Raw genomic sequence first — 17086 nt, 5'->3', positions numbered from 1 at the left:
TAATTTCAAGAATATTTCAAAATGGAAAAGAATTAAGTGCGATTTCAAGAGTAGGATGTCACTGTAGAACCAAGAACAAAGGCTCAATTTCACTAGTCGACTACAATAGAGTTGTAGAAACAAACAAAAATGGATGAGATCTCTTGGGAAAAATACGTTAAGTCATTCAAGAAATGGGGGAAAAATGATAACAAGTGGATTGAGGAGTTTGAAACACTACATGCAGTTGGCACCCGATATATCCTAAGCGCGCCATTATTTGCAAACTTACACAAGTTGAAGGAAGAAGCTACTAATTCTATCACTATTTTGTACCACAATGGTATTTTGTGGTTAGAAAAACCACTGAATATTTTGGTGACAACCATTCACAACATCACTGGCCTACCACACCAAGAGGTAAGATTCCAAAAACATTTGATATGACTTCTTAGATCCATAATTTTATAGGAAGAACAACAGCCAAGAACTCTAAGGGGTTAATTATTAGTCAAGTTCGTGTGTAACAAGCTAAATGAGCAGGCATCATTGTCGCTGCTTGCCTCACTTTGGCAGGTAGAGCCTCTTATGTCAAATTGAATATGCTTGAGGAAATTGGTCAAATCATGTAGATTGGGAAGGTATACAATTAGGCACAACATGTATCTGACATGGTTAGAGCTAACTACTAAGAATGTCAAAACTTCGTGAAGTCCATCAGATTCCCATCCTTGTTAATTTGGCTAGCTATGAGGCAAGTCTCTCGAGTTGGAGAAACTTCATTTACCAAGAAATCCATTCCCCTTATGAATAAATTTAAAATATTTTCACATGGGTGGTTATGAAAACTACAATCGGTTAGCCCCCATGAAATATTTAAAAGTTTATTATTGAATTCAAAGTCAGTGTCAAATAGATGGAGGGTTCCCCACACATATGACATTTGTTTCCCACTACGTTGCATATTCAATTGTTTCTGGACACAACTAAGGTATAGAATGTTGAAATCAATGATGTTGACCCCTAAGAACTACCATACCAACCTACTATCGATCAGATATGTGCATAATTAAGTCAGAAAACCAATACAGTGTTTCCAATTCCATCATCGACTACAGAGCCCCAAACAAATGTAATTATACCACTTTCATATGCAGAGAAAGAAGAAGAATCAGAGGCATAGTTCTACATAGAACCATTCAAATTCAACCTATCAGTGCCTCTGTCGGAATCTCCTCAAAATACTACAAGCAAAGAAGTACATAGCTTGACTTAGGTCAAATCACTAGTAGTCAGGATAAACTAGAAAGAAGTATTTGTTGATGATCCTTAAATGCAAAATATATTAGACGCCATTTTAAAATAGGTCCTATAGGAGACTCAAGCAAAAAGCAAAGCAATTAAGAATCCAAGGAGATCACAACAAGTTCTTGGGTCATCAATTGGACCTCTTATTTTATGGTTCTTGGGGCAGAATAACGACATATTTATTGAAACAATCAAGCAATAATTAATGGATGAGAAAAAAAACACAAGTACAACAACATCTTACTATAGTAAAGTCATGCACACCATAGGAAACTCCAACTCAACAACAGACCCAAGTCCAATCAATTGGGGTCGATAAGGAAAAGGAAAAATACATGGAAATCGACCTATCTTCAGACTCATTTCCCAACTCTTCAACACATATTATTGATGAATTAAATGGAGGACAAGGGAAAACAACCACCAAATATATCAACACACAAACTACTCAGCAGATCAACACACAAACTACTCAATAGGTCGACACACAAACTACCCAACAGATCGACTCATAAGTAGGCTCATTAGAGCACACTAAGTTGGACAATATAACTAAAGGTATGTCAGTAAAGACTAATCCATAAATGGTATATACATTAAGTACATTGATGACCCAATGACATAGTCCACAGGATCAACCGACTACAACTGGTACTTCTACATCGTCGATACAAAATCCTCTACTAAAGGATACTTTTGGTAGGGTAATTAAACTCAAGGATGCTTCTGACCAACAAGTATTGTCTTGCTTACAAAATTTTGTTCTAGAAGCCAAGAGGATATGGAAGAAGAGTTTGATAGACAGTAACAAGATCAAACACAGAAAGAAAAAAGAAACGGAGGTTTGGTTAGACTATATGAACCAGGTAGTAGAAAAACTTAACATTGACATTTCGACTGAAGTTTAAGATCCACTTGCTGCAATAAAAAAAAACTATTATATCAATCGATTGACCATGAGGGGCAACTAAGTGCTCAGATAATCAATCTCCAGCAACATGTAACAACACATGGGAATCAGGAAATGTTGGTTTTCATTCAATTTTCTTGTAGAGAATTTGCCTAAGAAAAGCGGGAATTGGAACCAACACTTGACAAGGGTGCCACACTCAATATAATTCTCAATATCCATGACCTATCTTCACAACAAGTGTTTAGCCCTCGAGCAAAGTTTTCACTAGAAAGTAAGCTTGTGCAAGAGAAGAAGATGCAGGTACAATTGATCCCAGAGGAAATACGGTACCTTCATTTACTCGCACCCATCATTCACTAGACAACATGTCTAGAGGTTCTAGCCCAACACGATCATCTGAGCTAAATTCTCCTCGACTTAAGTACCAGTTCTTTGAACCAAGTTTTTCAAGATACGGCCAAACCCCTAAACAGAGACCAAACAGACAATAAATTGAGGTAGAAGGAGACAGTTGATGTAGGAAAGAGAAATAAGGGGAAATCAAATCTTAAAACCATCCGGTAGAGGACAAGAAGCATCAGTTGATCAATCAACCACAACCGAGGAACAACCATCTCATGAAAAAGTGCCATTGCAACCTTCTTCCTCAACAGCTCAATGATATTTTCCAATACTTATTCTCTCTTATTTTTCTTCTATTGTATCAAATTTTGTAAAAAATTGTACGTCTCCAAATCTCCCCCTTCTTTGAGATGAAACAGGCATTGAGGGTGGGGGAGATGTTGGAGGGGCTAGTCAACTAGCCTAGTTGATTCAACAGGAAAGCATATATTGTAAAGTCGGTTGATCCCCTAGTCAAGTCGATTGTCTGAGTTAGTTAGGTAAAGTCAGTTCCAAAAAGTAAATTGTTATAACTGTATTGATAAGATATATATATATATATATATATATATATATATATATATATATATATATATATATATATATATATATATATATAGATATATATATATAGATATATATATATATGAATGTATGCACATCAATGTACTGGTTCGATTTTCTCATTAAGAATATATAATATAAAATTATTGCTTTGTTGGTTCTTTGCTACTTTATGTCTCTTCTATCCTTCTTATGTTGCATATGATTATGTAAGTACTTGTTGTCCTTTCTACTGGTAGCCAATGCATGCTTTCTGCTAGACTACAACAATGGGAATCCACTTCAATTTCATCCATAAAATTTATTTCCCTATTTGTTTGCCTAAGAAGGAAACCCTTGTATTTCCTTGCTTCAACTTAATGGATTTCTAGAAGGTTTCATGAGCCTTGGCATTACTAGTACACATTGTTAGAAACCTTTTCTCTTAGACTTGACATTTAGAAACTCCAACACTCATCAAAATTATCAAACTCTAGGTATTGTTCCTTCTTTCCTAGGTCTCATCGTAGAAGGAAAATTGTTTCCATGTGGAGCTTTGAACCTAAATTGTTCCTTTCTTGAAGAGATCCTAGTGAGGTCATCTTACATGTTAATTTTTATCTCCAACCCTGATATGCTTCTTTGAATATTGCAATAGGACTGTGATTGTATAAGTTAAAGGGAATAATCACTCTCAAGATAAATCATGAGGGCCAACCTCTTTCGGTATCGAATCCATAGTGAAGCATGTATTGCAAATCAGAGGCTCAGAATCAACCTTGACCCAAATGATCAAGGGACCCGATGCTATTTTGAGCATGAGGTAAAGGGCATGTGTCTTTCACTAAGACCACCATCCTTCATGACCCTCCAACACTCCTAAACCAACTCTGAGGGCATAACTTGCATGAGGATTAAAGGGAGGAACAAAGTCAGCGTTGAAAATTCAAACCCCAGTCCAACGTTATTATTAGTTCTGGGGGCAAGAAGAGAGTTCACTCCACTCATGGGACTGCCTATAGTAGAATAGTAGGAGCTACCTGCCAGATGAGCTCCTCCCATTGGCTCCTCATGACCAACAGCCACATGGCCCAAAGGTAAAGATAAAGGTAAATTCATGATTATCCGCTCCTGCTCATATTCTTTGCTTCCCTTTTCTCCTGACCAAACCTATGTCGCCATGTACCCTTCCTATGATCCCTAAACACACCACTTGGATGACTATTCTCTCCTTACTATATAGTAACTTGTCGCTAAAACCTACCTTTCCCAATAGCTACTCTACAGTCCCAGCAAGAATATCCCTGCCTGATCATTTGTGCAGGAACTCCCTCTCCGCATACCTAAACCATATAAGCACCACTCTCAACATCACTTTCAGATACTCCTTTGGGCTTTAGGTAACCCAACACCCTGAACACCTGCATTTTTAATTTGATTCACTCAATAAAATGAAGCAAACTGTGCCCGCAACCCCTAAAACCTATGAAGTCAAGTCTTCTGGTATCAAGCCCTTAATGGATTCCGAGAGTCAAATTGCAAACCCCACTTGTTCCTATCATCTCACTAACTTCTGCTTTGAAGAATTTTATAACCATGTGAGGGAAGAATACACTTTTAGGGTTGTCGACTCGGGTTTGTATTTTCAAATTGCACATTTAGTTCATCATTTCCCTGAATTTATATCCTGGCTTGTTGCAACATACCAAGAAGACAAGAACTACATTGTTTCTACCTCAGGAAATAAAATTTTGGAAGTAACCCCTACCATGATCCAAAGAGCTTTAATCTTCCCTATTTCTTCCATAATGCAACCATTCGCCAATGCTACCCTGGTTCATCACTTCATTACTCTCCCTCCTGATGAACAACAGTCCTTCCTAGACCAAATATTTGCCCCTGAAGTTAAATACCTTCCCTGAGAGGAATTTTTCCCAATATCCCTCTTCCAAGAGTCCGTTCAACCCATCCTATATGTAATTGCCTGTTTGATGGGCGAAGATAGCTCGCACATGATAAATAATGGCATCCTGGGGTGTCTACATAAAATGAAACAACCTGATTGCTTTCTCAACATCCTGCTTTATGTATCCATGGCCATATGTTTCCAGCTTCATTACTTCCCCACCACTTCTTACTTTCGCTATTATTCCCTTTTTTTCTACCTATTCCTATATACCCATATTGAATAATTCCAATGTTTGAACCTCCATGTGATTTCTCCCAACAAACAATGAATTTTGTCTTTGACTAGAATATATCTGTAAGAAGAAGACCTGACCTAGGCAGGTATTCCCAATTCATCTCGACCTTCATGGCCATTGCATATAGGATCATCCATGGGACCCCGCCACCCAGAATCTTCCCACAGCAAAAAGAGTTCCTCCAACTCAGCAAGGATGCTATGATAGGAGACTAGTACCTCTATGAGGATTACACAGAGATTTGGGTTTACGGTTGTGAACTTCATCCATATCGCTTACCAGTATTCATGCCTATGAGGATTTTCTCCCTTGAATTTATTCGACAGATCCTTAGTGTAGACCTGCTTCATTTTGTACCAACAAAGAAAGGTTACATTTTTAAAATGGGATAGCCTGTAGGTCCTTTTGTGTTAAACACAAGGCAAGCTTTTAAAATAGTTGATACCTTACTTGAGTCCATGGAGCTCGAAAAGGGAGACACTTGGCATTATGATCCCCAAGGCATCATTTCCCAAAGGAGAGAAAAGATTAAAGCATCAACTTACGTACATGACCCTAAGCCCGAAATTGAATGGAAATCTAACTTTGATTCATGGACTCTTAATGTAGAAATGGAGACTAAATCCCTAGTAAACATGGGCAAAGCGTCAAAGAGGACCACTGACTCAGCTGGGGATATCGAGATAGAAGAGGCCCATATAAATAAAAAGGCTAGGATTCAAGCCCAAAAGAAGAAGAATAAGTGGGGATACAGCTAGAGGAACCAGTGGAGGATCATCCAGGCTTTCACATTACTCTAGAAAATCTACCACCATTTGCAGCTTCATCCACCAATGAAGTAGTTATCACAGACCCTAAGGACAATTCTACTGCTACAGGATCTAGTTGGCCTATAGGAAAATATATTGAGGAAAGCAACAGAAAGGTCAAGGAGAGAATACAGAGAGTGATGGCTTCCCAATCAACACCTCGTCACACTCGATCACTGACTGCTATGGACCTATAGAGGGATGAGATGAGAATTTCACTACAACATCCATCAGTACAATCTTTTCCTGCAGGATCCAAGTTCAAAACCTTATATATCTCTCTAAACTTAACCAGTGTCCCTTTGTCAGATAGGGTCAACTTACATAAGCAACTAAGGGAGATGTTATGTAATGATCTGGGTAAGAACCTCATGACCATCAGTAAATATGAGACATTTATAAAAAAAGTCTCCAATGGAGTAAAAATGGAGACGGCCAACTCCAGAGCTTTATATCTCCAGAAGGAATCATATAAAGAGTTGATAATTAAATTGGGTGTAAACCCAGATGACAAACAATTATGGAATTCATTCTCCAATCAACTCAAAAAGAGAATCAGGAATTAAGGCATAGGCTAAAAATTCCTGGAAGTGAATATGCCCAGACAAAGGAGTTGGCACAGGTCGATATGGAGAAAGAGAAATTGATGAAGGAGCTGACTAGTAGAAGAGACAAAATATTGGCTCTGGAACAAACGGTCGCCGAATTGCAGAAGAAGATCGACACTCATGTATGTGTGGTAGCAATTCCTAAAGACCCCCAAAACCCCATTGAGCACCTCACCCAGGCTTTGAATGAGGTTCATATTTCTAAAAGTGAACTGAAGAAGACACAAAGGGACTTAGATGTTGAAAACGCTAAGTTAGGTAAGAAGGAAAACAACTTCAGGTCACAGTTACCAATGTTGAACATGCTAATAAAAACCTACAAGCTAAAACACAAGAAATAAATGAGTTGAAGACCAAATTTAAGTGAAATATGTCTCTCCTCGAAGCTAGGAAATTGGTGTGGGATGAAATTATTGAGGAAATGAATCGCAAATGGGAATGTGTGACTTTAATACATGAGAAAAGGGTCATTATCAGGGATTATGAATCATCAATCGTGAACACCAAAGAAATAAGTATAAAGAGCTCCCAGATTTCCCAGAGGTTTATTCATTTATTGAATGAAAGGCCAACCAAGGAGTTGAGACCTATGGATGTAGTAGACAAATTCCGTGTTGTGATGGTGATCAGAATCTGGATTAGGGGCAAGAAATAGCTCAAAAATCAAAGTTTCTATAATTTCTCTAAACATGAACAATCGTGTCGTCTCGGTGATACAATCCCAATGCAACTCGTTTCACTCAAAACGAAGTTCGTATGAGGAAGTTAGAGCCCGTTGACCGTTTCTCCAAACAGCAAAAAACAATTGCAGGTATTCCACAGTCAGCAGTCTGTACTGTTGATGTGGTAGGTGATTGGGCAGATGACTAAGAAGGTCAAAGGTGGTCAATGCCCAATGAGGGAATGCCAAGTGTCATCTTTTGGTTGGTTTCCAGTTGGGTGATGTGGCGCAATTCTATTGGTTTTGGATGGGACAATGAGAGGCCACTACATGGCAAGCCCGGAGACCACCACGTGGCACCTCCCAAATGGCTGAATAGGGTCAATACGTTTTGGGCAAAATTTCGGTGGTAGTCGGGTTGGAACCCATGACCACCCCTCCACAAACCACAATTCTTATGGCTAAACCAAACCTTAAGACTTGACATGTAATGGCATGCACACATTGTTAAAGGTTAAGTGTGAAGGTTAGGAGTTAACCACTAGTGGTTAACACTAAATGCGCATGTGACCACTACAGGACTTAACCACTAACAGTTTACCATAAACATGGATTATGCACTAATCACATTTAACCACTAATTAAACATGCAGTTAACTTGGCGGAGATTTTGGCGGATTCCGCCAAATCCAAAACCACCCCCAAATTTAGCGGGATTAACTGAAGTTTTCCAGATTTGGAGGAGATTCCTAGGGAAACATTGAAAAGACCATAACTTGATGGGATTTCGACCAATATTTGAAAACTAATAGTAAATTTTGGATGACTTTGATGCTCTAAAGACAATGGAATAGGTTTCAGAGGCAATAGAAGACTTCTACATGTGATTTTTCCACAGGGAAGTTCAGGGAAGCCTAGGGCCACCAGGGAAAGAGGTCATGCCCAAATCAGCGAGAGTCAGTTTTTAGAGATCTAATAGTCATTTTTGGGGTTTTTGGGTCCTCTGAATCCAATGGTATAGTTTTAAAATCCATTAGAGTTGAGAATAATCTTGTAATCAGACATTTGACCAAATAATTCCAAGAGGGCCTAGCCATTGAAGGAGGTCCTAGGAGATGTAGCCCAGTACTGGAGGGTGAACTCCTTCATCAGATTTATCTTAAGCTTTTTCTGTGTATATTTCTCTACATTTATTTCTATCCATATTATTTAATAAGCTAATTAACTCAGAATTTTCTCACACATGACACATAAAATACATATAACTTGACGCATAAACCTCTTGCATAACTGGGTAAATGAGATGATCATAAACATGTTTTAACTGATGAGGAAGATTGCATAGCATTAAAAAAAATTGTCCAAGATTTCAGATCAGGTTGGTATCAGAGCACTTGTTAGCTCATTTGAACTCTGAGACGGTTTACCAAGGTTAGCTAGAGAATTAGCTATTGGTTTTGAAATTGCGAAAGGATCATTTAACTATGTGCAAGTTTGTGTGTACAATTTGAAGCAAGGAGAAGCTCAAGATTGAGAGCTTGGTTCTCAAATCACAGTAAAGAATTTTGTGAAGCTTTTTGAAGTGTTTTGAATCTCTTTAATTCATTACACTTGTGATGGCAGCTTCAACAAGTGATGTTTCTAAGCTCTCTTCCTTAGCAAGATTATTTGATGAAGAGATGTTGCAGGAGTTTTTAATCATGAGAGATATGGTGCAAAAGATGATTGAAGGTAGGAAGGAGAACACTAAACTTAAATAGCAGTTGATGTCCATGAAGGAGGAGAAGCAAGAGCTTCTTGAAAAGATGCATGAGAAGGAGATCTTACTTATGATGCCAAGGAAACCCTAGTCAAGTATGTGCATGAACAAGAGGTATGAAAATCAATTTTATCTTCAATTTTGTTGGCGTGATGGGCCCTTACCCAGGTTCAGCATTATTCAACCATGAAAATCCCTACACTATTGGCCCTTTCGGCATTAGTCTGTGGAGTGTGGACCGAAGTCTCACCCGAAGCAATATGGTGGGATGCAGGAACCAAGTTTTTTTACCTTGAGATGGTTGTGATGTCTATTTTATAACTTAAACCCTTCCTTCACGCTGATCAGTAAGACTTTAGGGCTTATCGATGTACTTTATCTTCCATCTCTTAGAACCCCCGCAAAGGTATAAGATCATCCTTCACACAACCCTAACTAGTGGCTCAAGTACTTACACGCCTTTGTTACTGCGTTTTTTTATAATTTCATGAATTATCTTAAGTGTTCGCCAAATTACCATGCAATTAAGATTATCTTCGGATAAACATATATCCTTATTTGCATTCATATAACAAGTAGAAACATATACATTCGTGCATCAAATTAGCATTATAGCATAAACCCAGAACTTAATATAACATAATCACAAGTAATCCATAAAGGAAAAATACACAGTAATTTCAGAATACTTCTCTTTATTGATGATTCAGATTTTCAATACAGACTCTATCTACCCTACGCACACAACTGCAGGGGTCTACGCACTCAGCTATGGACTTCCACCCTAGGCCTCTACGCACTCAGTTGCAGAGCCTCTTCCTATGCTAAGACTCTCACTCTTAGCTCTTCACGGACTCTTCAAGCACTAAAAACTTACTTGCTCTACTTCTAAGACTCCCTTTTTATACAATCCCATGGTCCACAAACCAAGGGTAGATCTCTAAAGCCGACACAAGCTATCTGAATTAAGGGTGGAAACCCTTTTTGACTCTTTTTATCTTCGTGGCTGCAAAATGTGCAGACTGTACATTCCTTTGTACAAAATTCGGGATTTCTGCCCCAAACTTAGGCTTTTAATCCCAAAAATGACCCCAAGGGACCCACTCCCAACAGACCCCCAACACAAACATGGTGACTCGCCCTTAAGTCACTCATCTAGCGTGGAGAACTTGTCGCGAAGAACTCCTAGCTCGACTTGGACTACTGTAACTTCAGCGGTACACTATGCTGCCACCTGCTTCATCTCTTTGACCAGCTACTTCGTTGTTGGCCCTATGTCGTCTGACTAAATATTCTACTGGGTCTTCTGTAGACTAGCCATCTTGCCTTCAATTGTGGTCGTGATCAAATAGGCCTTGTCCAACCAAGGTTGTAAGTGAGCCTTCAACACTGCTTCCTTGTGTTGAGTTACATCTACTTGCTCTTTCAAAGCCTTGGCCTCCTGCATCTTTGCCATTCATTGTGTGATGGCGACAGTGCGCGTCGTCACTTTAACGTCATCGTAGCGATGTTTCAGCTCCCACGCTTCTATTTCCAGCCTCTGCGGAGTGGGGTCTTCTTGTAGGCTGGTGACCACCTCGAGTGACTACTCAAAGAGTGTCATGCAGTCCTTTACTGCGGTGTCTACTGCTGCTATGGCGTCTTTCATGACTGACTCACATTGTTCTCTGATTTCTAGGGGAGTCAAAGGTTAGGCCTTCAACTAAAATTCTGTGATTTTGAGGTTCAGTTCCAACTGGACCTTTTCCAATTCTGTGCGTGTGTCGCGTACTCCAGCAGTGAGCTTTTGAACCCACACATCTACTGGCTCAGCCTCGGGAATGTCCAGCTCCAGGACAGATCTGCATGCCTCAGCCATGACCTTAGCCATGCGCTGACTCTTGTCTGTAAGGTCTTTCATGAGGTCAATGGCAGAGTCTCATTGTACAGCCATCTGGGCGTTGTTGATCTTCTACTCACTGATGACCTGTAACGCACGTTGTTCACGGGTTTGCAGTTCCATGATCACGCCATCCTGCAAAAGGTGAAGCACCTCACTGGGAAGCATAGCCAAGTGAAGTCCAACTCCCTTGAGGGTGTTGACAGCGGGCCTGTCAACTTCTACCTTTGTAGTCAGTGCTCCATCCGGTAGCACTATTGCTCAGGGACTACGGCTTCGGAGGTGCCAGGCGCCAAACTGGTTAATTTCGCATCGATCTATACCTATGATATGTGGATCTGCAGCTCACACAGACCCGTCTTGATAGCACCTAAAGTTAATTTTTGTTGTTGTTCGAACTGCTGCAGTAGTTCCGCGGTGGCATCCCTCACCGTGATTGAGTCAAGAGACGTCTTGCTAGCTTTGGACTTCTTCTACAACCCTAATTTCTCTAGATCTCTTGTGCACTTGGTGTAGAACAGAGTCGTCTCTAGGTCTGCTCCTCCCTGCTCTGTTTGTTCATCCTCTTCTTCTGGCTTCAGGGAAGGCGACTTTTGACTCCGATCAAAGCCGTGCTCCTCTTCCTCCGCTTGCCCACCTATCTATGCACAGCATTGCGCTCCGCCTTGGCCTTATCCTCGGCCTCCTTTATTTTCTTCATGGCCAACTATTCCATCTTCAGCTTGGCTTCTTCCTTTTTTCGCTACGTGGCGGACTTGCTAGATCTTGTTGTCAAGTCCGTGGCAGTGCGCCAATCTACTGGCCAGCGGTTGAGGATCACTGCAATCATGTCATCTGTGGCCAAGTATGGCAGGTCATGCCACTTCTGTTCAGGGTCCTTTCACACATGTATTGAGACATGGTGGAAGTCGGCCTTGAATTCCACGTACTCCTGCAGCCTATCAAAATTTTTTGGTGACAATCATGGCTTGCGGTTGATGGCCATATGGATGTTCATCTCCATCAAGATCCAGAATACCTTCTTTGCGTTGATCCATTGACGATCCTTCGTAGCCCATAGCGAAGCGAACTTCGTTGCTTCCTGTAGGTTTGGCACGAATGGAGGAAACTGGCTATCCTCGGGAAGCTCCAACGCAACTAGCACTATGGACAGCAGTAACCATGCATAGTGGAATACCTTACTATGATCCTACGCCTCACGAAAGTTTGCAAGGAATTCACCACAGAGGTAGCACGCCTAGTTAAACTGTATGCCCTCCGTACATTGGGCCACCAAGGCTATCACTGGTGCCGGCACTTCATCTGCATGACACTTCCTCATGGCCTTTCCTACCAAGATTTGCATCACCACTTTGACCGCGGTGTCACAAATACTCGTGATGGTATAGCCACACAGCTTCTTTACTAGCTTGAATTTTTCCTTCATTGCCTTAACAAGGGCATGCTCGCCAGGCTTTCCGCCAAATGCCATGGCCGAATTTTCTCCTGAGTGTGGTAGCCACGTGACCCTATGGATCAGCATGTCAGTGATGGGTATCGACTCCTCTAGCCATAGACACCCATTGTGCACCAAGCACAGCAGCTGCTTGATCACGATCACTGTGATGGGTGCACAGTTGTAATGTGGCACCCATAGCAGGCTTAGCAGACCTGCCTTATCCACGCCTTTCAGCCACTTCCTCAGCTCCAAAGCAGTCACTCCAGTGTTTTTGTGGAAGACATGGTGCATAAGTTGGTCTATTGCTAAATGAGAGAAATTCTCTGTGTCAGTGAAATCTGAGTCTTCCAATTTTAAAAGGGGGACACACCCCAAGCGCGGTCCTTCAAATACAATTTTCTCTAGAAGTAGGGTATGTGCAGGGTGACCTTACTCTCATCAATATCCTTCGGTACCTTCGATTTACCCCTGCGTGGAGGAATGTACTCAGGTAGTTTAGAAATTGGGTCAGACCCCTCAACCTCAACGTCCTCAGTTTCCATCGTAATATCCTCATCATCCATGGGGATTTCTTCGACCTCTTCTTTCGACTCTAAGTCAATCACCTTGCCATTTTCCTGCATGGAGGGCGTATCCTTTTGTGGGTTCTTTCTAGGTGATGCATGCACTAGCTGCAGTAACACGGCCTACTTGCATTTCTTGTTCTTTGGACCCTCCTTGGTCAGGGTCGGCCTCGACCTAGACAACCATGGTGACTTAGGTACTTCAGGTGGTACTTCTGCAGTTACAACCTGTGGCGCAACTCCCTTGACTGCCATGGCTACCCCTAGAACATCTCCTTCGGCCGTCATTGCTTCCCCAACATTTACAGTCTCAACCGACATCGACATTATGCTATGCAACAACTCATGTGTCTCCATTGGCAACGTCTCAAACACTGAACTAGCTATCAAATATTCAAATTTTTCATGGTTCATGTGCGTCTGAGAGCTCAACACCTCAATTCTCAAAATGCCAAGTGTTTTCTACTGGGAAACGCTTTTTAATTTATAGGCATTTTCTAATTCAAATCCGACCATTCGCCCCACAATTGATTCATTAATGCTAGATTGGCAGCAGATTTTCAAAGATCTAGTCCATAAATTCTAACTTAAATGTCGCCCCCTCCCCATTTGGCCATTTTTTCATCGTCAAATCATGAACAATGACTTTAACGGTCATTTTCCAGCTATCCTGCACGGTTTTCCCTTTGGTAGCGCGACTCCCTGCGCGCTTCTGTGAGCTATGTGACATTTCTTCGTTCCGCGCAGTTCCCTGATCGCATAGCTCTCTGACCCACACAGTGTAGTTTATAGTCCCAAGCTTCCTTTCAGCTGCCTGGAGTGCTAATATCGTGCTTCCCTCATATATCACCTAGTTGGATCACTAGTGTATGGCTTCAATCGGCTACCATTCACCTTCCCTAGGAAGGGTTCTCCATTCAATTTGACCAATTGAACTGCTCCACCATCAGTAATCTCCTTGATGACATATGGCCCTAGCTAGTGCATCATAAATTTTTTTGGAAATTTATCAAATTTCCTATCATATAACAAGACCAAATCATTTATCTTGAAGGTGCACAGTTTGATGTGTCGATCGTGCCATGCTTTTTCACGCTCCTTTTGAACTTGTTGATGAAATCCAGCTAGAAATTGGTACTCCTCAAGCTTTGCTAACTGCGTGAGCCCCTCTTCTAGGGCTTCGCGATCCACCATTCCTGTGAGTGTCGTTATGCACAGACTAGGTACAATGTACTCCATTAGCATCACAACTTCTACACCATACACGAGTCTGAAAGGCATTTTTCCAGTCATCTTCTTGCAAGTCATTCTGTAGGCCCATAGCACAGCAAGTACACGCACATCCCAGTCATTTCTCTGAGCATTACAAACCTTCATCAGCACGCTCTCCAGTATCTTATTAAATGCTTCCACCGTCCCATTATCCTATGGATGATAAGGCACACTTTTCTGATGATACACTGGAAATTCCTCTGTCAACGTGCTGACTGTTTTGTTAAGAAAGTATGCATCGCAATCGCTCATCAAGTAATTTGGACACTCGAATCTCGTTAGGGCAAACTCAAAAAAAAAATTTGTTGTTTTCACGCCTGTGCAGTCCTTCACAAGCTGTGCCTCCGCCCATCTGGTCAAATACTCATTCGCGGTGATAATGTACCGTGCACCCGTCTTCTTTCCTTATGGCTGAATTGGCCCCACAAATTCAATTTCCCATTTTTCGAATGGTTGTAACATCACCTGCAGCATCAGAGGAATCTCATCCCTTCGCGACGGCTTACCAGTCCTTTGACATGCATCACATGCCCTACAATATGCTTTTGAATCCTTATGCATGGTTGGCCACCACAACCCAACGCTTAGAATCTTCTGCACTGTTTACTTCCCTGCATAATGTCCTCTTGCAGCTCCTCCATGAGCCTCAGCAAGGATACTACTTCATTCAAAGTCAGGCACATAACGTCGCAATATTTCATTTGACCCCATTTTATACAAGTGCCCTGCAATGATAGAAAAGCTTGTCGCACGCACTACCAGTTCCTTCTTCTGTTGACTTGGATAACCTTCCGGAGCCAATCCTTTCGTTAGGAATTAGATAATATCTTCAAAGTGGTTGTCCACAACACGCACTGCAAAGAGATGGGCATCAGTAAGTCCTTCCAAATTAATAGGTTCCTCTCTAGTTTCAATGTGTGACAAATGATGAGGTCTTGCATTCAACCATCTTGGCTTCACAATAACCTCAAAGACGTACTCCTGGAGAAACAACATCCACCTACACATTTCCCCCCCAACATAGGCTTGTTGATTAGGTACTTCAACGCGGAATGATTTGTATACATCTTAAAGTGTTCGCCCAATAAATAGTGCCTGAACTTCTGGAGCGCATACACCATAGCTAATCTTTCGCGCTCTATCGTGGAATAATTTTTCTCTACTTTAGATAGCTTCCTACTTGTAAACGCTATAGGATGATCCAGTTCTCCCTCACCATCTTGTGTCAGTACAGCCCCCAGCGCAATACATGATGCGTCCACGTGCACATGAAATTCCTTATTCCAATCCGAGAAGACTAGGATCAGCACAGTGACCATTTTTTCTTTCAGCACATCCAAGCTCTTCTGACATTCATCATTCCAATAGAATGTAGCATCCTTTTTCAACAATTTCTCCATAGGCACAGTGATCTGGGCATAGCTCTTGATGAACTTTATATAGTATCAGGTATTCCCTAGAGTTGCACACAGCTGTTTTACATTCCTCGGTGCCTCCTATCTGATTATCACCGCAATCTTCGCAGGGTCTACCATCAATCCTTGTCTGCATACCACATGACCTAGTAGGATCCCAAAAGGGACACAAAATAGACACTTCTTCAGATTGAGCGCGATCTAGTATCTCCTACATGTATCTAGCATCAAGCGCAGACTTGCCACATGGCACTTGACCATTCCAAACACTGTCTAATCATCAAAGTATACCTCCATAAATTTATGAATGAATTATTTGAATGTTGCAATGACTACGCACAAAAATATCGCTGGAGCATTCTTCAGCCCAAAAGGCATTACAGTGTATTGAAAACATCCCCATTCAATCACGAAGGTCTTCTTGCTTCTATCCTCATATGTGATTTGATTTGATGGTACCCAGAGAACCCATCAGTGAAAGAGTATGCTTCTTGGCCACCTACATTATTCAGGACCTTGTCAATGAACGGGGTCAGGAAAGGATCATGCACACAAGCATCATTCAATTTCCTAAGATCTACGCATATCGTTATTTCTTCCTTCTATTTCTTTTCTTAAACCACTATTGGGCTTACCCAATCAAATTCTTCCACTGCTTCAATAATACCCTCCGTGAGCGTCCTATCTAACTCAACTCGGACCCTTTCCTTATACTTCGGGTTGAGGCGGTATGGTCTTTGCTTCACAAGTTTCTCGTCTAGCTTTAGGGTGATCTTCATGATGCCCAGGTCTCCTATTATCCCTTTCAGATCATAAAACTTTATGGGGAATAAGTCTTGATATTCGCGGAGCAGTTCGGCGACCTTATCTATTGTCGCGTCGTCCCAATAGTCCCCATCCTTTGCAAACTTCGGTTCTGCCTCCATGCCAATGTTCACTTACCTGGTCTTGAGCAGCCCAGTTATGTCTAGGTTCTCTAGTTGTGGTCCTTCAACTCCACAGTGACCTTCAGTCTCTGGGATATTAACCTTCTAAGGTCTTTGTCTTCTTCTTCCATTTTTACATTGTAACATTCCAGCGCGTGGCTCAGCTGGGTAGTCCAATCAGGTTGAATCAGGTCTAGAGGATCCTACAGTATCCTAAAGATGGTTGTCTTAACCTCCTGCAACACTTCATCGATGGACTCAAATCCATCCTCAAAACTAAACATCATCAGAAATCCTTGGTGTAAAACATCCCATTCTTCAGTGCCATGACGGAGTTTTGTCTCCAAGTACCAATTCATTGGTATAACCTCCAAGGTATGACAAAACAGATGGACCCACTCCGGCTGAGGCTTCGCTCCATATACTTC

General features: G+C 41.4%; 1 protein-coding gene across 1 annotated transcript in view; it reads right to left on the bottom strand.

Annotated features, from left to right (window-relative positions):
* Positions 1–11035, bottom strand: part of LOC149151529 (uncharacterized) — a 36871-nt gene extending 25836 nt beyond the window's left edge. The window contains exon 1 of the mRNA XM_089443185.1: positions 10902–11035. Within this exon, the coding sequence (XP_089299311.1) occupies positions 10902–11035 (134 nt within the window). The remainder of the gene's footprint in view (positions 1–10901) is intronic.
* Between the last annotated feature and the right edge of the window lie 6051 nt (positions 11036–17086).

Source organism: Pinus tabuliformis, chromosome 9 (assembly GCF_031772625.1).
Source record: "Pinus tabuliformis cultivar Carrire ecotype Pingquan chromosome 9, CPIR1, whole genome shotgun sequence".
Taxonomy (NCBI): domain Eukaryota; kingdom Viridiplantae; phylum Streptophyta; class Pinopsida; order Pinales; family Pinaceae; genus Pinus; species Pinus tabuliformis.
Note: the sequence above shows the minus strand (reverse complement) of the source record. Positions and strands in the feature narration are given on the sequence as shown.